General features: G+C 46.5%; 2 protein-coding genes across 2 annotated transcripts; both read left to right on the top strand.

Moving 5' to 3' along the window:
• The first annotated feature begins 106 nt into the window (after positions 1-106).
• Positions 107-21,316, top strand: LOC147118282 (uncharacterized). Its single transcript, XM_085984360.1, has 2 exons — positions 107-419; positions 18,920-21,316. The coding sequence occupies exons 1-2, from the start codon at positions 348-350 to the stop codon at positions 19,808-19,810; spliced, it is 963 nt and encodes a 320-aa protein (XP_085840486.1). The 5' UTR covers positions 107-347; the 3' UTR covers positions 19,811-21,316.
• On the top strand, positions 12,632-21,316 carry LOC147118281 (uncharacterized). The gene has a single exon (XM_085984350.1). It carries the CDS (start codon positions 13,377-13,379, stop codon positions 15,000-15,002), a length of 1,626 nt encoding a protein of 541 aa, XP_085840476.1. The 5' UTR covers positions 12,632-13,376; the 3' UTR covers positions 15,003-21,316.
• Positions 21,317-21,534: the final 218 nt, after the last annotated feature.

The following is a 21,534-nucleotide window of genomic DNA, read 5'->3' as shown; positions in this document are numbered from 1 at the left end:
ATTGGTTGGAGGACCAGGCCGCCCAGTTCAGTCCTCCCAGCTCAGCCATCTTCTTATTGGTCAGCGCTCCCGTCAGTCAGAATCACATTGCTCCGGCTCACTCCACCACCCCGCGCGGGTCAATCCGCTCCATTCGGCGTCCGCGGAGGTCCCGCCCGCCCGACCAGAACTGCACACAGTATTCCAGCTGTGGCCTAACTAACGTTTTGGACAGCTCCATCATAATCTCCCTGCTCTTATATTCTATGCCTCGGCTAATGAAGGCAAGTATCCCATAAGCCTTTTTAACCATCTTTTCTGCCTGTCCTACTGCCTTCAGGGATATATGTATTCTATCAGGTGTTCCCATGCGTCTGCTGTCCTTGTCCTTCCAGGTGGAAGAGGTCGTCGGTTTGGGAGGTGCTGCCGAAGAAGCCTTGGTGAGTTACTGCTGTACATCTTGTAGATGGTACACAATGCAGCCACAGTACACCAGTGGTGGAGGGAGTGAATGTTTAAGGTGGTGGATGGGATGCCAATCAAGCGGGCTGCTTTGTCTTGGTTGGTGTCGAGCTTCTTGAGTGTTGTTGGAGCTGCACTCATCCAGGCAAGCGGAGAGTATTCCATCACACACCTGACTTGTGCCTTGTAGATGGTGGAAAGGCTTTGGGGAGTCAGGAGGTGAGACACTCGCCGCAGAATACCCAGCCTCTGACCTGCTCTTGTAACCACAGTATTTATGTGGCTGGTCCAGTTAAGTTTCTGGTCAATGGTGACCCCCGGGATGTTGATGGTCATAGAGTCATAGAGTTATACAGCATGGATAGAGGCCCTTTGGCCCATCGTGTCCGCGCCTGCCATCAAGCCCTGTCTGATCTAATCCCATATTCCAGCATTTGGTCCATAGCCTTGTATGCTATGGCATTTCAAGTGCTCATCCAAAAGCTTCTTAAATGTTGTGAGGGTTCCTGCCTCCACAACCCTTTCAGGCAGTGAGTTCCAGACTCCAACCACCCTCTGGGTGAAAAAGTTCTTTCTCAAATCCCCTCTAAACCTCCCGCCCTTTACCTTGAATCTATGCCCCCTAGTTATTGACCCCTCTACTAAGGGAAAAAGCTCCTCAGGTGGGGGATCCGGTGATTGTAATGTCGTTGAATGTCAAGGGGCAGTGATTAGATGCTTGCTTGTCGGAGATAGTCATTGCCTGGCACTTGTGTGGTGCGAATGTTACCTGCCACTTATCAGCCCAAGCCTGAATGTCGTCCAGGTCTTGTTGCATGCCGGCATGGACGGTTTCATTATCTGAGGAGTTGCAAATGGAACTGAACACTGTGCAGTCATCAGCGAACATTCCTACTTCTGACCTTATTGTGGTGTATGTGCCTTTAAGAGCAATTATGGTGTATGTGCCTTTAAGAGCCCCAGGTGTGCGTAATGCCGGTAATTGCCACTTGGGCTATATAAGCCTGTGTATTGTGTATATCCTTTAGAAACCCCCCCCCCCAGACTTGCTTAGTAAATACCTATGAACCAACTCCTGTCTTCAGTGTCTTTATCTACACACGGACACTACAGTGGCGACGAAGTGGAAACGGACTTACCTGCAATTCGGCAGCACCTCAAGGACATCGATTCCTCCAGTGTCCAGAAGACTCAAGGAAGTAAGAGAAACTGTGGTTTCACCAGCTGGCCAAGCTGGTGACAGGTACTGCGCTAATCCTTCCTGGGCGTCAGGCTGGAGCTCCGGCGGCGGGCTCTACAGCTGAGACAGGCAGCGAAATTGGAGGCAAGCAATAACGGACTGGGAGGGTGCACTCGAGAGACAGCCGGCGCGGCAAGCAGGTCAGCGTTTAGACCTCCATCGGGAACGAGTCTCCAACAGTGAATAAACGGAAACCACAGTAAAACAGCGTTGTTATCGGTAGCAGCGGCGGGAAAGCGCCATATCGTTGCTACAGAGAGAGAAAAAAAAAAAGCGTGGGAAGCACCATATCTTTTCTGAAATGCCTAAATCTGGTAATATTGAGGCTTTTGATGGCGAAATAGAAGATTGGACCACATACATGGAAAGAGTAGAGGTTTATTGCACTGCAAATGGAATAACAGATGAAAAAAAAGCTTCAGTACTTCTGAACTTAATGGGCGCGAAGACATACGGGCTGTTACGAAATTTAATCACTCCAGCCAAACCAAAGGACAAGACTTTTAAAGAAATTGTTGATACCCTGCAGGAGCATTTAAACCCAACACCGCTGCTGATAGCAGAACAATTCAAGTTTTTCAAGAGAAATCAACACAAGAATGAAAGTAACGCTGATTACCTAACCAAATTAAGAAAGCTATCAAAGTACTGCCAATTCGGAGCAGGACTATCGGATTATCTTCGAGACAAATTTGTTTGCGGTCTCTTAAGTGAAGGAGCACAAAAAAGACTGCTTTCTGAAAAAGATTTAACATTGGACAAAGCTTTCAGTATGGCTGTATCATACGAAGCAGCAGCAAAAGGAGCTGCAGAGATACAACAAGAGACACAGGACTTCGGCACCCATAAAATGACACAGGAGTTCGGAAGATGTTATCGCTGCGGCAGATCCACCCATAACCAGAGGGACTGCTGGTTCAAGGGCAAAGCATGCAGGCAATGTGGTAAGATTGGACACATTGCACGGGTATGCCAATCTGGACAAAATAAATCCACTGACAGAAAACAAAAAATCAATAAAGAAAAGTACAGGAAGGTACAAATGATGATGGACAATAGCTCCGAAGACCAGAATAGCGATAGCGACTCCGGAAACAAGAGACTAAGCTGTCTCAAATTACATAATGTACTTGCCAAAGAGGATTACCAAACCATTTGGGTTACCCTCACAATAGCAGGGTCCCCAGTTAAAATGGAGCTAGATACAGGATCAGCTCTAACCGTAATAAATCGACGAGATTACGAGAGGCTATTTTCGCATATACCTCTAAAAGACACATCCATTATCTTAAAAACATATACGGGGCAGAAAGTCTACCCCAATGGAAAAATAAGGGTGCCTGTGGTATACAACGACAAAGAAATACAAAAGTTGTATTTATACATTCTACAAGATGGTGGTCCACCGTTGTTGGGACGTGAATGGATAAGGAAGATACGTTTAGACTGGCACTCCATTCAGGCACTGACGGTGACCAGTAAGGAAAAAAACAATGATGACATCATACCTGAACGATTAAAAGACATCTTGGCCAACGCCAAAGAAGTGTTTCAAGAGAAACTAGGAACCTTGAAAGGCATCACCGCCTCAATAAAAGTGGAAGATACAGCAATTCCAAAAATTTTTAAGGCAAGACCGGTGCCATACGCAATACGTCCGGCAGTCGAGGCAGAGCTGAAGAATTTGGTAAAGGCAGGCGTATTATCCAAAATAGATTGGAGCGAATGGGCAACACCCATCGTTCCAGTCATGAAAAAAACATTGAAAAATAACTCTGAGGAACAGAAAAAAATTCGCACCTGTGGGGACTTTAAGGTGACTGTAAACCCGGCCCTTCACACGGTACAGTATCCTCTTCCAAGGATAGAAGATATTTTCGCCTCACTATCCGGAGGGAAATGTTTCACAAAAATTGACTTGGCACAGGCATATCTACAGATGGAGGTTGAGGAGACCTCTAAAAAGTATCTCACAATAAACACACACAAAGGCCTGTACCAGTACAATCGACTGGTTTTTGGAATAGCATCAGCTCCAGCTATCTGGCAAAGAGCTATGGAGCAAGTCCTGCAAGGGATTCCGGGGACTCAATGCTACCTAGACGACATCCTTGTAACAGGAGAAAACGACAACGAGCACCTTGCCAATTTGGAGCAGGTGCTCACTAGGCTGAAAGAACGAGGCCTACGAGCAAATCGCCCCAAGTGCGAATTTTTCCAAAATCAGATATCATATTGTGGCCACATAATTAATAAGGAAGGGTTGCATAAGTCACCTGAAAAAAATTGAAGCAGTTATAAAAGCCACAGCACCTGAAAATGTTTCACAATTAAGGTCATTCCTGGGATTAATAAATTACTATCATAAATTTTTACTGAACTTATCAACTATTCTACACCCTCTTAATGATCTTCTACAGACAGGAGTGATTTGGAAATGGAACGAAGACTGTAAACGTGCCTTCCATAAATGTAAAGACTTAGTCACATCCGAGAAAATTTTGGCTCATTACAACCCATCACTACCAATCAGACTGGCGTGCGATGCATCCCCTTACGGCATAGGAGCGGTATTGTCCCATAGATTCCCTGATGGCTCGGAACGGCCGATAGCTTTTGCGTCACGCTCATTGAACTCAGCTGAGCGTAACTATGCCCAGATAGACAGGGAAGCACTCAGCCTGGTATGGGGAGTGAAGAAATTCAACCATTACCTACACGGACAAAAATTTACCTTGCTGACTGACCATCAACCCCTCATCTCCATATTCAACCCTAAAAAAGGTGTCCCCATTATGACGGCACAAAGACTACAGAGGTGGTCCCTTTTTCTAGGGGCACACCAATACAACATTGAATACAAAGGGTCAAAACAGCATGGGAATGCTGACGGTTTATCACGCCTACCGTTGCCAACGATAGAAGAGGCACCTACAGTAGACCCAGTAGAGATATTCCACTCTACCATAGTGGAATGTCTACCGGTGACAAATTCTTCCATTGAAAGGGAGACAAGAAATGACCCTACTCTCTCACGGGTCTACGATTTAACAGTGAAGGGATGGCCAGCACACGGCGAACCACTGTTGCCAGCATTCTCGCAAAGAAGAGAACAGCTGTCAGTGTGCCGAGGAACCTTGATGTGTGGATCCAGAGTGGTGATTCCACCCAAACTCCAGGATAAAGTGCTAAAGGAGCTTCACGAGGGGCATCTGGGTGGAGTGAAAATGAAGAACCTAGCTAGGGCGTTTGTATGGTGGCCAGGTATCGATGGAGACATCGAAGACATGACCAAGAGCTGCCTAGGATGCCAGAAGGTCCAAAATGCTCCGCCACAGGCCCCTCTACATCCATGGGAGTGGCCCTCATCTCCCTGGCAAAGGGTGCACATCGACTTTGCTGGTCCATTTATGGACTCAATGTTCTTAATCGCAGTTGATGCACACTCCAAGTGGCCGGAGGTAATAAAGATGTCCTCCACCACCACGGAAAAAACCATCACAGTATTAAGGACCATATTTGCCAGGAATGGGCTGCCGGAGCAGATATGTTCTGATAATGGACCGCAATTTGTGTCCGAAGAATTCAGAAAGTGCTTAAAGAACAATGGGGTAAAGCACTACACGTCCGCCCCATACCATCCTGCCACCAATGGATTGGCTGAAAGGTTTGTCCAGACCTTCAAGAAGGCCATCAAAGCCATGGGTAATGAAGACATAAAACTTCAGCACAAGGTGGATAACTTCTTATTTGCATATAGGAATGCAACGCATATGGTTACTAACCAAACTCCCGCCATGATGTTCTACAATAGAAACCTAAGATGCCGGCTGGATTTGGTCAAGCCCAACATCCGAAGGGACGTGGAGAACCGGCAGTTTCAGGGCATGAATGAAAGGCCAACTAGGGCCTTCCAGATAGGCCAACCGGTTTTGGCCCGGGACTACCGTACCGAGAAATGGCAGCCTGGAACTATCTGCACACGATTAGGACCACTGATGTATACCGTGGACATTGGAGAAAGCATAATAAGGCGCCATGCTGACCAAATCATCAAGTCATCCGAAAAGGGACAACCTACACCACCACTCTATACATCTAACGATGAAGTAGAGATACCCATATCTACCTCCGATCCGGTGATACTGGAGCCCGATGAACCCGACACTGGCCTTCAAGCCGAATCAGCCTTGCCAGAAGAACCTACTACACCACCAGAAACTACTACACCCCCGAGGCGTTATCCGGACCGAGTCAGGAAGCCTCCTGAGAGACTAACTTATAAGTAATTAATACAGCAATGTATATTATTTTGCATATAACATGTAATTAATAATTACTTAAAATATAATGTACTAGTTAGCTAAAAGGGGAGGAATTGTGTATGTGCCTTTAAGAGCAATTATGGTGTATGTGCCTTTAAGAGCCCCAGGTGTGCGTAATGCCGGTAATTGCCACTTGGGCTATATAAGCCTGTGTATTGTGTATATCCTTTAGAAACCCCCGCCCAGACTTGCTTAGTAAATACCTATGAACCAACTCCTGTCTTCAGTGTCTTTATCTACACACGGACACTACACTTATGTTGGAGGGAAGGTCATTGATGAAGCAGTTGAAGATGGTTGGGCCGAGGACACTGCCCTGAGGAACTCCTGCAGCGATGTCCTGGAGCTGTGATGATTGACCTCCAACCACCACGATCATCATCCTTTGTGCTCGGTCTGACTCCAGCCAGTGGAGAGTTTCCCCCCGATTGATTAGCATTGAGGTAATAGTGAGAGTAATAGAAATATAGAAACATAGAAGATAGGAGCAGGAGTAGGTCATTCGGCCCCTCGAGCCTGCTCTGCCATTTAATGAGATCATGGCTGATCATCGAAATTCATTACCCCGTCCCTGCCTTCTCCCCATATCCCTTGATAATTTTAGCCTTTAAAATATATCTAGCTGTTTCTTGAATATAGAAACATAGAAGATAGGAGATGGGAGCAGGAGTAGGCCATTTGGCCCTTCGAGCCTGCTCCGCCATTCAATGAGATCATGGCTGATCATCCAAGTTCAGTACCCTGTCCCTGCCTTCTCCCCATATCCCTTGATCCCTTTAGCCTTAAGAAATATATCCAACTCCTTTTTGAATATATTTAATGAACTGTCCTCCACCGCCCTCTGTGGCAGAGAATTCCACAGGTTCACCACTCTCTGGGTGAAGAAATTCCTCCTCATTTCAGTCCTAAATGGCTTACCCCTTATCCTTAGACTATGACTCCTGGTTCTGGACCCCCCCGGCCATCATAAACATCCTTCCTGCATCTAGTCTGTCCAGGCCTGACAGAATTTTATAGGTTTCGATGAGATCCCCTCTCAATCTTCTAAACTCCAGTGAGTATAAGCCCAATCGACACAATCTCTCCTCATACGTCATTCCTGCCATCCCAGGTATCAGCCTGGAGAATCTTTGCTGCACTCCTTCCATGGCAAGAACGTCCTTCCTCAGGTAAGCCGACCAAAACTGCACACAATACTCAAGGTGTGGTCTCACCAAGGCCCTGTACAGCTGTAGCAAGACATCCTTGTTCCTGTACTCGAACCCTCTTGCTACGAAGGCCAACATACCATTTGCCTTCTTAACTGCCTGCTGCACCTGCATGCTTACCTTCAGCGACTGGTGCACAAGAACACCCAGGTCTCTTTGCACTTCCCCTTCTCCCAATCTATTGCCATTCAAATAATAATCTGCCTTCCTGTTTTTGCCACCAAAGTGCATAACCTCACATTTATCCACATTGTAGTGCATTTGCCATGTTTCTGCCAAATCACCCAATCTGTCCAAATCGTACTGGAGTTTCTTGACATCCTCCTCACACCTTACCCTCCCACCCAGCTTTGTGTCGTCTGCAAATTTGGAGATATTACATCCAATTCCCTCATCCAGATCATTAATATATATTGTGGACAGCTGGGGTCCTAGGACCGATCCTTGAGGTACCCCAATAGTCACTGCCTGCCACTCGGAAAACGACCCGTTTATTCCAACTCTCTGCCTTCTGTCCGCCAAACAGTTCTCTATCCAAGTCAATAACTTGCCCCCAATCCCATGTGCCTTAATTTTGCACGCTAATCTCTTATGTGGGACCTTATCAAAAGCCTTCTGAAAGTCCAAATACACCACATCCACTGGTTCTCCCTTGTCTATTTTAACAGTTACATCCTCAAAAATTCCAGTAGATTAGTCAAGCATGATTTACCTTTTGTAAATCCATGTTGACTTTGTCCGATCCTGTCACTGCTTACCAAGTGCTCTGCTATTACATCTTTTATAATAGATTCTAGCATTTCCCCACTACCGATGTCAGGCTTACCGGTCTATAATTCCCCACTATATTTAATGAATTGGCCTCCACTGCCTTCTGTGGTAGAGAATTCCACAGGTTCACCACTCTCTGGGTGAAGAAATTCCTCCTCATCTCCGTCCTAAATGGCTTACCCCTAATCCTTAGACTGTGACCCCTGATACTGGACTCCCCGGCCATCGGGAACATCCTTCCTGCATCTAGTCTGTCTAGTCCTGTTAGAATTTTATAAGTTTCAATGGGATCTCCTCTCATTCATCTAAACTCCAGCAAGTATAAGCCCAATCGACCCAATCTCTCCCCATACGTCATTCCTGCCATCCCAGGTATCAGTCTGGTGAATCTTCGCTGCACTCCCTCCATGGCAAGAACATCCTTCCTGAGATAAGGTGACCAGAACTGCAGACAATACTCAAGGTGTGGTCTCACCAAGGCCCTGGACAACTGCAGCAAGACATCCTTGTTCCTGCACTCGAACCCTCTCGCTACGAAGGCCAACATACCATTTGCCTTCTTAACCGCCTGCTGCACCTGCATGCTTACCTTCAGCGACTGGTGCACAAGAACACCCAGGTCTCTCTGCACTTCCCCTTCTCCCAATCTATTGCCATTCAGATAATAATCTGCCTTCCTGTTTTTGCCACCAAAGTGGATAACCTCACATTTATCCACATTATACTGCATCTGCCATGCATCTGCCCAATCACCCAACCTGTCCAAATCATACTGGAGTTTCTCAGCATCCTCCTCACAGCACACATGCCCACCCAGCTTTGTGTCGTCTGCAAACTTGGAGATATTACATCTCGTTCCCTCGTCTAGATCATTAATGTTGTGGTGAAAATAAATTCACATCTAAACTGTGTAAAAGTAAAAAGATGCAGTTTATTATCAGAGCTCTGGGAGAAGAGTCTCAGACCCCACGATCTGTGTGAGCACCTTCTCGTTCTCTCTTGGTTGGTACAGCTTTTTATTCTATTTTCATCCAATCACATTGTATTACAATAATCACCTGATCACATTGTATTACAATAATCACCTGATCACATATGGATTCTTTTCAGTATTAGTAAAGGTTGGTTACATCTTACAATGCCTTTGGTCACAGGTCAAATTCCCATGACCCCTATATTCTGCTGTGTCTACAATTTTTAGCTAAAGCAGCACATTTCTTATCACTTAACACACATTCTGTCTTGTCCCACAGCTGCGTCTTATCTCTGTTTTGCAAAGTTTCTCTGCACACTGTCCTTTGTGCAAAACTAGCGAAAGTAGCACGAAAGTCTTTTTCACATGAGAAAGTCTTTTTCATAAAAGAAAGTTGTTATTCTGAGAGGGTTAATTTTAACCCCTTCAGTCCCTCCTGTTGGTCCCGCACCAAATTTAGATTTTGGCTAGGGATACCAACTTCTCTTCCACTTTTACCATCCCCGGGATTACTCCTATACTGATGGCTTAAACTTAGTACCTAAGATCGTCTTTCCCCTCTCTATCTTTTTGTGCTAGGCGTGGTAGTCTGTGCAAATGACCAAAGAACTTTACATGTATGTTCCTATCTCTATCAGTTCATTATCCCACATTAACTGTTCGGTTTCTGGCTCAATATCGATTATATCAACTATAGCAACCGGCACTATTCGGGACACAGCTGCCCTACAACATGCATTCAAAACCGTCATCATAACACAAAATAATACTGCAACTATAATAACAATTATAAGTCCATGCGTCAGATATGAACTCCAAGATCCTCCAAATAGCCAACTCCACCAACCTTTCCCTGGGGTTTTGTGGCTCCTTGTTATCTAGCAGGTGCTATCCTCCCTGTTTCTTGCATTTTACCATCTTTTGATGCTTGATAAAACCCATCTTTGAATCCAACAGCTATTTCTTACAATTCCCTTTTTTGAGAAGGAAATATCCTTATTGACTTCTCACAATCGGCTCTTGACTAATCTAGCCAGCTCCTATTGCTCTCTCAACTTGGGCGTTAGTTAGTAGGGAGTCTTGAAGATTTCTCCCTTCCTTACAGTCCATTCCTTTGAGGAGAAGGAGCAACCTCTGACCCCTTACTCAAATTCAATTCACTGTTCCGGTGTTCCAATTCTGCCCCGCCTGGGATATCCTCTGTTTCTTCTATCTTTCCTGATGTTACCCCGCCTGGGGTCTCCTCTACATTGCTTCAGATCTTCTCTTTCGGTGTGCTCAATTAATTTGTTAGTGCTTGTCAGTCATGGGCATGAGTACCCAATTGGCTTATGTATCAAAGTCTTACTACACACGTTACATATATCAAATACACTATCATTACAAGTTGGATAACTACCAGAGCATGTGTGAAATAATACAAACCTAAGGGTGTGCTGATGTATTAAGCCCAATATCCCATCAAAATGAGTTGTCCCCTATGCTGTCAATTTCAATATCTATTCTCAAGTTGTCTTGCTCCTGAGAATATCATTTCAAGAAAAAGAAACCAGAAACTGTAAAAGCAGCAGAGAAGTAAAAAGGGCTAACCTGATACCTGATCTTTAACTGTTAACAAGGCTGGCGCCCATGATGTTACCCCTTGCTGATAGGAACAATGTAGGGCGGTGGGCAGAAACTGTACAGACATTAGGTGATTGCAAACGCATTACCATAATGTTTAGGTGATCATGAACACATTACCAGGATGTTTACTTAGCTGTAACCCATTCAGTAAAATGTGACTTGTATATTTCGAACTGCCAGACCAGGAAATCCAATTAAATGTATACGTGCACAGCTCAGGATTGGTGCAGAATGTATGAGGTGTTAATGCTTTCTCAAAGCAGGGATAAAAATGTAGCACACTGTATGAGAAATTGCTTACTCTGTTGGATTCGTCAGACTCTTGCAGGAGTCGGTGCCGATATATCAGAGTAAGACTCCGCGGAAAATAAATCATTTAAACTCTCCAGGTGTATTCGACTCAGTGATTGCTGAACCAGACTGAGGGTAAAAGAATCCGTTCTATCATTTGGTGTCAGAAGTGGGATCTCAACGGACAGTCACCGAGAGTTCGCGAACTAGGAGCTGAATCGTCTCGGATGTGGAGGGAGGAAATGGGCCCCTGATGTGAGTAATTTTTGCACTGCCTCGGTTTTCCTCTGATTCCGCCAGTCTGACGATGAGTCGGCCAATCGCTAACTCCCGTGTGGTGTCCCGCCGAGATCCAGGTCAGTCTGGCGAATACTGGAAGAGATAGGTATTAGGTCAGTGATCGGATATCACTGAGGGTCAGTGATCGGATATCACTGAGGGTCAGTATACGTACTGAGGGAATAACTAGGAACTGTGTAAACTTAGTAATAAGTACTTGTGTCAGGTAAAGCGTCGACCTTGTATATCACTTGGCCCGCCTAGGCTCTGAACAAGTTTAAAACGCGACTGTGTAAAGTTCACAAGGGGAGTAAGATGGGCAATTGTTTAGATACCACGACTGAATCGGGTAGCGCCTTACAGACCCTTTGTGAACAACATCCTGACAAAGTGAAGCAACTCAGACAGTTGTTGGGAGGATTAAATAAGAAATTAGGAAGTGATCAATGGCCACTAGGAGGAACTAAGAATCTAGATAGAGTCATAGAGTTTTACAGCACAGAAAGAGGCCCTTCGGCCCATCGTGTCTGCGCCGCCCGTCCATCCCTGTCCAGTCTAATCCCATTTTCCAGCATTTGGTCCATAGCCTTGTATGCAATGGCATTTCAAGTGCTCATCCAAATGCTTCTTGAATGTTGTGAGGGTTCCTGCCTCTACCACCCTTTCAGGCATTGAGTTCCACATTCCAACCACCCTCTGGGTGAAAAAGTTCCTCCTCAAATCCCCTCTAAATCTCCTGCCCCTTACCCTGAATCTATGCCCCCTTGTTATTGACCCCCCCACTAAGGGGAAAAGTTCCTCTTTATCTACCCTATCTATGCCCCTCATCATTTTGTACACCTCAATCAGGTCCCCCCTCAGCCTTCTCTGCTCCAAGGAAAACAACCCCAGCCTGTCCAGCCTCTCTTCATAGCTGAGGCGCTCCATCCCAGGTAACATCCTGGTGAATCTTCTCTGCACCCTCTCCAAAGCAATCACATCCTTCCTATAGTGAGGCGACCAGAACTGCACACAGTACTCCAGCTGTGGCCTCACCAGCGTTTTTTACAGCTCCATCATAACCTCCCTGCTCTTATATTCTATGCCTCGGCTAATGAAGGCAAGTATCCCATATGCCTTTTTAACCACCTTATCTACCTGCTCCGCTGCCTTCAGGGATCTATGTACATGTACACCAAGGTCCCTCTGACCCTCTGTACTTCCTAGGGTCCTACCACTCATTGTGTATTCCCTTGCCTTATTTGTCCATCCAAAATGCATCACCTCGCACTTTTCAGGGTTAAATTCCATTTGCCACTTTTCCGCCCATCTGACCAACCCGTTTATATCGTCCTGTAGCCGGAGGCTTTCCTCCTCACAATTTACCACCCCACCAATTTTCGTGTCATCTGCGAACTTACTGATCATACCTTTTACATTCTCATCCAAATCATTTATGTAGATCACGAACAACAAGGGACCCAGCACCGATCCCTGAGGTACCCCACTGGACACAGGCTTCCAGTCACAAAAGCAGCCTTCAACCATCACCCTCTGCCTCCTGCCACTCAGCCAGTTTAGGATCCAACGCGCCAAGGCACCCTGGATCCCATGGGCTCTTACCTTCTTAACCAGTCTCCTATGCAGGACTTTGTCAAAAGCTTTACTGAAGTCCATGTAAACCACATCCACAGCATTTCCCTCATCCACCCCACTAGTCACCCCCTCGAAAAATTCGATCAGATTTGTCAGACATGATTTACCCTTGACAAAGCCATGCTGACTATCCCTGATTAATCCTTGCCTCTCCAAGTGGAGATTAATTTTGTCCCTCAGAATTTTTTCCAATAATTTCCCCACCACAGATGTTAGACTCACTGGCCTGTAATTCCCTGGTTTATCCCTGCTACCCTTCTTGAATAATGGTACTATGTTAGCTGTTCTCCAGTCCTCTGGTACATCCCCTGTGGCCAGAGAGGTTCTGAAAATTAGTGTCAGATGCTGCTAAAAAGGCTCAAGAACTAATTTGGAAAAGTAACAGGGGTACCACAGCCAAAGAACTAATTGCCCTATGGAGACAGTACTGCCAGGAACTGAAAGAAACTTCCTTGTTAGCAAGCTGGCAGGATAATGCCTTAAAGTTAGGAATAGGACTTACCAGAGGAGGGGTAGTCAAATCAGTAGAGGTGCTGAAAAAGGAATGTGCTCATGAGAAACGCTCAAAACAAGAGTCTGAAAAGACCATGAGCGAGCCTGGAAAGGCTGATAGTGGATTACGTAATCCAATGGTTGGCCTTGCCTTGACAGAGGGAGATGGTGATGATGATTTGGATGAATGGAATCACAGGGCTCATGTTGTTCCCCGCGCTCCCCCCCCATACATTAACATTTATCCCCCGGTGGCACCACCCGTACCAACTGCACAAACCCCCACGCCGACACCTCAAGTATCTGCCAGTGTCATTTCCCCGCCGCCGTCAGTCACGGTTCAGATGAACAGTCCCCCGCCGGTCCAGATGGGAAACCAACCACCGGGTCCCCAGTATACTGACCCCGTAGCTTTCCGTACCCGACACAAGGGAAGGAGAAACCCACTTCCCCCACCTTTAGATAGTCCAGTAGGGACGCGCAGACGAAGAAGAAAGAGACAGATGGTGCTGAGTAAGAAATCAAACAGTCAGGAACAGAGTTCCCTAGAGGCTCCAGACTATAGTGATACTGATGAGGGAGATTCGGGAGACGACTGGTCATCCCTGGAATCAGAATCCGATACCGAGAGACCCGCCAGACATAAACCGACACCCCGGCAGTTGCCGGTGAGACAAATGCCTAACCCTGCCTTTAACGCGAATAATCCAGTGGCTGCCGGTAACCCCCGGACCATAGGTATCTTCTACCCCTGGAAACCTAACGAGATAATGGCTATCTTAACCAGGATGCCAGATAGGAAGGAATCCCCCACCTTGTTTGTAGATTTCCTCGGGACTACTATACTCGTCTATAATGCTGAATCAAGAGACTTATGGGCTTTAGTACAGCAGATCTTGACTCCTGCCGAACATGCAAGGTTCTTGATTAACCTAGGCTCTGCGAACCATGCCGCATTAGAAGTTCAATATGCACAGGGTGATGCTCGTGAACGTGCCATACTCACTGCCCTAACCACTACCCTGCAGAAGCCCATTGATATATCCAAGGTGTTGGATACTAAACCACGAAAGGGCGAGGGAGCAGAGGAATTCCTAGAGAGATTCTCTGAGGTGTATCGGAGTCAGTCAGGAGATGCTAATTACCAGAACGGAGCAAACTCGCCACAATACTGTGCTATTCTGATAAATTGTCTACCAACCTCGGTGTCTGAAGCAATTAAGACCAACAATATGGACTGGTCAGAGAATAGTCCCAGCCAGATGGCCAGGGCAGTGAAATATTATTGGAAAGAAAATAAGAGCCAGGAGAGTCAGCCCCAGGTCAAAGTCAAGACTGAGTTTGTGATGAAAAAGGAAGAGCCAAAGCCCACCCAAGATGTGATGGGATATCAGATGGAACCCCAGCAATGTGTCCCAGGGTGGGTTGATGGACAGGGGTACAGATATATCAGCCACCCCAACGGACCGACCGCCCCTAGTTATGGCCCACCCTACGCTCCCCCAAGACAAAATTTCGGCGATAGAGGAAGAGGAGGGAGGCAAGCAGGGTCAGATACCTGTTTCAACTGTGGCCAGCAAGGCCACTGGAGCAGGGAATGTCCCTCCCGAAGACAAGGAAGAGGGGGCCATATGCAGGGACAACGGGGAGGTTGGCAGGGAAATCGGGGACAAGGAAGATATACAGACTTCTCCCAGAATAATCCGTTTCCCCAGTACTGACTAGCCAACCTCATGGTGAACGGGTTCCAGTCGGACGAGGAGCCCGTTCTATCACTGCTGATTGAAGGGAGCCGGCATACGTTTCTGGTAGACACCGGAGCTGCTATGTCATCTGTCCGATCAGAGCTCAATCTCCCTAAATCCGGGGAATCACAAAGCCTGTCCGGATTCCAAGGACATGTGTGCCAGTACCCAATATCAGGGCCAGTTGAAGTAACATTTCGAAATGAGTCCGTAAAACACCAATTCGTAATCACAGATGGGCTGGATTGCAATCTCATGGCCAGAGACCTGTTATGTGCATTTCAGTTAAGACTTGAGTGTGGGAACGAAGGAATAACTGTGAAACCATGGGCCCCTAAAAGACAATGTTACGTCTCCATCACCCCACAATGGTGGACTCTGGACTTAAAGGATGAACCCCCATCTCATGTAACCCTAGCTTATGATTGAAGTGGAAAAGATAAGGAGTTGGAGAATTTTTACCAAGCTTATGAAGGGACTGAGTGGGATGTTGTTCTCTGAGCCATAGTTACAGGGCCGGAGGGGAAAGCAGAATATGTTGAGGTTCCCTCGGAATTGTGGAAGCAACCCCTAACCGTAGCCCCACACATCACCCGGGAAGTGAACTCCCCCTTCCGTGCGAAAGATCTGGGTCCCATGGTAAAACAGGCAGTTGAACAAGCTAACCCAGATGACCGGCAGGAGCAGGCCCTGTCAGGCGGTCGAACTATCCTGTTCTACCAAGAGCCAAAGGTAGCCTTGACACAGTTGCACCACCACGTTGGGAATGAGGTACCGGAATACGTTAATCCGCAAGTGTGGGCAGAAGACCCCACACAGGTAGGATGCGTTAAAATAACTCCCATCCAAATCGCCCTACAGGAGAATGTTGTACTACCCTCTATACGACAGTATCCGCTGAAACAACAAGCGATACCCAACATTGATAAATTGATCACGGGACTACTGAAACAAGGAATCCTGATTGAATGCCAGTCCCCGTGCAACACACCCATACTTGCAGTTCCAAAATCAGGAAAGCCAAACCAGTACAGATTAGTACAGGACTTACGATCTATCAATGCTATTGTACAACCGTTTCATGCACTAGTATCTAATCCAGCTCACATTCTGGCCCAGGTCCCTGCACAAGCGAAAATCTTTGCAGTAGTCGATCTCCAGCATGCCTTCTTCGCCTTGCCACTGGAACCGGCAAGCCAGTACCTCTTTGCCTTTACTTATAATGGACAACAGTATACATGGACCCGACTGCCGCAAGGTTTTGTAAACTCCCCAACATTATTCTCTAGGTGCCTACAAGGACAGTTGCAGACTTTGACCTTGAAACATGGTTCCGCTCTGGTCCAGTACATGGACAACTTGTTAATAGCTAGCCCTGATGAACAAAGTAACCGGGAAGACACCGCCCAGTTGCTTAATCACCTATTCTCACTCGGGTACATAGTCTCCCAATCAAAGGTACTGGTGGCTCAACAGAAAGTTAAGTTCCTCAGCTTCATGCTCTCAGCAACCGAGCGGAGTCGAGAGAAAAGCAGGATTGAGCCAATCTGTCAGTTTCCCGTACCCCGTAGTGCGAGACAAGTGAGGCAATGGATGGGGATGGTAAACTACTGTAGACAATGGATACCCAACATCGCTCCAGAAACCAAACGACTAACACCATACACCAGTATGGAGGGCGAGTTTCAGCTAGACCCTGTCGCCTTGGGAGCGTTTGAAAACCTAAAGGAAGCATTGTTACAAGCACCAGCGCTGGGGAGACCCCTGTATGACAGGCCCTTCCAGCTATACTGCACTATCCTCACTGATTGTTTGACTGCTGTCCTAACTCAAAAACATGGGGACAAGCATAGGCCAGTGGCTTACTACTCCTCGAAGTTAGATCCGGTAGCGCTAGGGCATCCCGTATGCACCCAGATTCTGACCGCCATCTATAATAGCCTACAAATCGGCTGCCAATCTAACTTTGCAACAAGATATTATTGTATACAGTTCGCACCCGACAGAACAAGTACGAGATATACCTGTTGAATAATCCTAAACTGCAATTTAAGCATTGTACTACTATCAACCCAGCATGTTTTCTCGCAGAACCACCCCTCGAACAACCAGACCCCGGACATGATTGTCTATTTTTAATCAAGGAAGATACCTCCGTCAGGGAGGATCTATCTGATGCCCCAATGCAGAGTCCTGACACAACCATGTATGTAGATGGAAGTGCGTCCGTCAGTCCCCTTGGGAAAAGACTTTCTGGATATGCAATCATAAATCAGGACGGTAACACTTTGGAGTCTGCTGCCTTTGAGTTTCCGTATTCCGCCCAACAAGCAGAACTGTTCGCATTAATATGAGCTTGTATCTTAGGGAAGGACTTAAAGGTTAATGTTTATACAGACTCGAGATATGCCTTCGGAGTGGTTCATGATTTCGGACAATTATGGAAAAACAGAGGGTTCCTAACCTCTGCAGGAACACAGATATCCCATCAGAAATTAGTATCTGATTTGCTACAAGCCCTCATGCTACCAAAACAGATCTCCGTGATAAAGTGCTCCGCACACACAGCAGGACAAACCCCAGTAGATATAGGGAATAGATGCGCAGACCAGGGAGCTAGGGAAGCGTCCCAGGAACAATGAGTGGTTGTGCCTAGAATGATGAGCCAGACTAAAAGCTCAAATAAAAGCAAGTCTCCCTCGGAAAAGCCAATGCCAACCATCCAAGACGCCATTAAGTTACAGGAGGACGCTCCTGACCGTGATAAGGGACTGTGGAAACAGCTCGGTTGTACATATGATTGTGTGTCTAAATTATGGGTCACCCCTGCCGAGCAAACTTGTATGTCAGATGAGCTAGCATTATGGGTTATTGAATGTATACACTTTGCAGCTCATTGTGGTGCCAGAGCAACTAGCGACACGTTATTAGCTACACGGTGGCATCCTAGATTACAAGCTCTGGCTCAAGGTATTAGCAGCTGCTGCCTCATTTGTCAGCAGCATAACCCGGGAAAAGGCATACCTTGTAAAACGGGTAAGACGCCGTTACCCACGGGTCCCTTTGAGACCCTCCAGATGGACTACATTGAGTTAGAAAGGTGTCAGTGTTATAAATATGTACTGGTTATTGTTGATGTACTTAGTAAGTGGATTGAGGCCTACCCGACTACGGATAACAAAGCCTCCACTGTTGTAAAAGTTTTAATGAGAGAAATTATTCCCAGGTACGGAATTCCAAACCGATTAAGTTCAGACAACGGCCCTCACTTCGTGGGTCAGGTAACCAAGGAATTCTGCGCTTAAATGGGCATCCAACAGCAGTTACATTGTGCTTACAGACCACAGGCCGCCGGACTGGTCGAGCGGGCTAATCAGACCTTGAAAAATAAACTTGCCAAATTACAGGCCGAGACGGGAACTACATGGCTCAAATTACTCCCCGTGGCCTTATTCCAAATACGTACTACCCCGGCTGGTGCAGCAAGGTTAGGCCCTGCTGAAATCATATATGGCAGACCTCTCAAAACCCCGTGGAACCAGGAAGTCCCAAAGACTGTCCACTTTCACCACATGACGGCAGAAATGACTAACTATATTTTGTCGTTAACCAGGGCATTGAAAAGTTTGCACTCCCGGGTACGCGCTGCCTCCATCGACCTCCCCACTATAGTCAGTCCGTCCAAAATCGAGCCCGGAACGTATGTATTGATCAGGAATTGGATGCGAAAAGGACTGGAACCTCGTTGGGAAGGACCCTATCAAGTCCTACTCACCACCCCAACTGCTGCCAAAGTAGAGGGAAAGAGTGCTTGGGTCCACCTCCACCACTGTAAAATTGTCAGTAATGCTATGCCTAAAACTTAAAGAATGCTAACCTCCCTTGCTTCCAAGAAATCTCTCCCTAAAACAGACGTGCCGCGCCGACTGACCATGCAGACGCCCCTGTGGATCCTCTCCATCAGTGTCCTGCTCACCCCTGGAATAACTCAACAGCCCAGAAGAAGGGCATGCCGGCGGAACCAACCCAAGCGGATACACCACCTATGCCAAGGAGACGTGCTTCGGTGCAATGATGATAACCCAGGCGGGTTCGGGAAATGGAACGTGATCAACTTGGACACCAACATTGGGCTTATTAGACAGCCCCACCGCTCGCTAGTGCTGAGAAACGAACACAGAGGAACATTGCCATGCTATTGGACTGAGTGCAAATTTGATTACGTTTGCCGACGCCAGGCGACCAAGTCTGTTACTGCAGGACCATGCAGTATAACTACAGACACCAAAGGACAGAATCGTTGTCTGAAGTTGCCCTTTATTATGAGCAGCTTTGACTATTTTAGGTTAGAAGGTATCCTCACCAAGAAACGTAAACGAGATCTCCAACACATTTTCCCTAAAGAAACCCCGACGGGCAACCTATTCCTCCAGACTCACACAGCCCTATACTCACCAGAGTCAATTGTTTGTTATCCGCCCCTGACCTCTGTGGAGGGGATGTTTGCCCCAACCCCGGTTATTGTTCCCCCGGACTTTCTTTTAGATGCTCACCTCCCCCCTCCCACAACCAATATAACAATACCCTATACCTTAACCCCGCCCGCCAATTGCCTGAGACTAAGCAGGAACCCTGGTGGTTACGAGAATTGTTGGAATGGGACGGGCTATGGTTGTAGGTCAGTATGGGTTAAACAGAACTACACCTGCTTGGTGACACGCTGCCTCCACCATCAATGTACGATAGGACCTGACACCGGTAGCAATCCGTATGTGTGTCAGTAACCGAAGGAGTGCAAGTTTTATGTGGAGAAGGGAATGGAACAACTCTGAAGGTGGGGGGGAAACCTTTATGCTAGTAGAAATAGCTAGTACCCAGCCTGCTGATACCCTTGAGATCCAAGGCCTGGACTATTTCCTTCCCCCGAGCCATTTAAGCACAAGGCGGGAACACATATCCGTGATATATACCAAACCAGGCTACTTTTTCTTGGGCCAAGGAAAAGCCACTAATTTCATGGTAATAGGTACTGCCCCCCGGACTGTAGCCATCGCTACTCTAACCCCTACCACAGTACCTTGCCCCTCCCAATGGACATCCCACCGAAAAATAGTAGCCAGGGCAGCCTCGAAAGAGTTTTGCTCCAAATGGAAAGATCCTGAATCCCTAGGAGGACACGGAACCTCTGTAGGATATGGATTTGCTGGCCTGTTCTCTATAGGCTATACTGGAGCCTATTTGACCGCTAATAACCGGAACTACCTTATCTGTGGTCTCACCATCCTGGGTAATGCTACCATGGGGGCCCTCGACGCAGTCAATTGTCGGAACTCAGGTTATTCACTATGCAGAACAGATATGCCCTAGACTACCTGCTGGCCCGAGAAGGTGGTGTCTGTGCAATAGTAAAAGGTAAATGCCTTATGGGAGTCCAAGACCAGACAGAGAACATCACCCGCTTTATCACTAAGATAAGGGAACAGATGGATAATATGAAGGAAGCAAGTAACTGGGGAAACTGGGGATTTGGAGGATGGTCTGACTGGTTGATAAATATGGCCATGTACTCAGTAGCTGCCATCGTCTGTATTTTTGTTGGACTAGCAATCATGAAATGTGTGTTGGGAAGAATGCAGCTAGCTTTGGAGAAAATAGGTGGCCCGAGGATGTTAGTAGTAAGACAGGCCAGTGAATGTGAAATGAAGGAAGTAAAGTACGATGATAATGAAGAATTTGATCGACTAAATAAGATAGACGTACCCGAATAACGGTTGGTTATCATAGAATGATAAAAGGAGGGAATGAGAATATCATTTCAAGAAAAAGAATACAGAAACTGTAAAAGCAGCAGAGAAGTAAAAAGGGCTAACCTGATACCTGATCTTTAATTGTTAACAAGGCTGGCGCCCATGATGTTACCCCTTGCTGATAGGAACAATGTAGGGCGGCAGGCAGAAACTGTACAGACATTAGGTGATTGCAAACACATTACCATAATGTTTAGGTGATCATGAACACATTACCAGGATGTTTACTTAGCTGTAACCCATTCAGTAAAATGTGACTTGTATATTTCGAACTGCCAGACCAGGAAATCCAATTAAATGTATACGTGCACAGCTCAGGATTGGTGCAGAATGTACGAGGTGTTAATGCTTTCTCAAAGCAGGGATAAAAATGTAGCACACTGTATGAGAAATTGCTTACTCTGTTGGATTCGTCAGACTCTTGCAGGAGTCGGTGCCGATATATCAGAGTAAGACTCCGCGGAAAATAAATCGTTTAAACTCTCCAGGTGTATTCGAGTCAGTGATTGCTGAACCAGACTGAGGGTAAAAGAATCCGTTCCATCACTCCAAAACATAAAAATGCTTTAGGGAGGAGTTCAGTCACATCATGAGCTCACTGAAACCCACAAACAACAGGGGAATGTCATATCTGAGTATCCAAATTGTGCCACATAATTGTGTAGCTCATACTTAAAAACGTGTTGGTTGATGGGACAGGT

Source organism: Somniosus microcephalus, chromosome 4, assembly GCF_052327205.1.
Source record: "Somniosus microcephalus isolate GS21.2 chromosome 4, FLI_Smic_1.0, whole genome shotgun sequence".
Taxonomy (NCBI): Eukaryota; Metazoa; Chordata; class Chondrichthyes; order Squaliformes; family Somniosidae; genus Somniosus; species Somniosus microcephalus.
Note: the sequence above shows the minus strand (reverse complement) of the source record. Positions and strands in the feature narration are given on the sequence as shown.

Excerpts from the sequence above, each read along its gene's own strand:
- LOC147118282 (XM_085984360.1), top strand. The coding sequence starts at position 348 with ATGCGTCTGCTGTCCTTGTCCTTCCAGGTGGAAGAGGTCGTCGGTTTG. Across the intron at positions 420-18,919 it reads GTGCTGCCGAAGAAGCCTTG|AAATCTCTCCCTAAAACAGA; the intron begins GTGAGTTACTGC and ends CTTGCTTCCAAG.
- LOC147118281 (XM_085984350.1), top strand. The coding sequence starts at position 13,377 with ATGAGCGAGCCTGGAAAGGCTGATAGTGGATTACGTAATCCAATGGTT.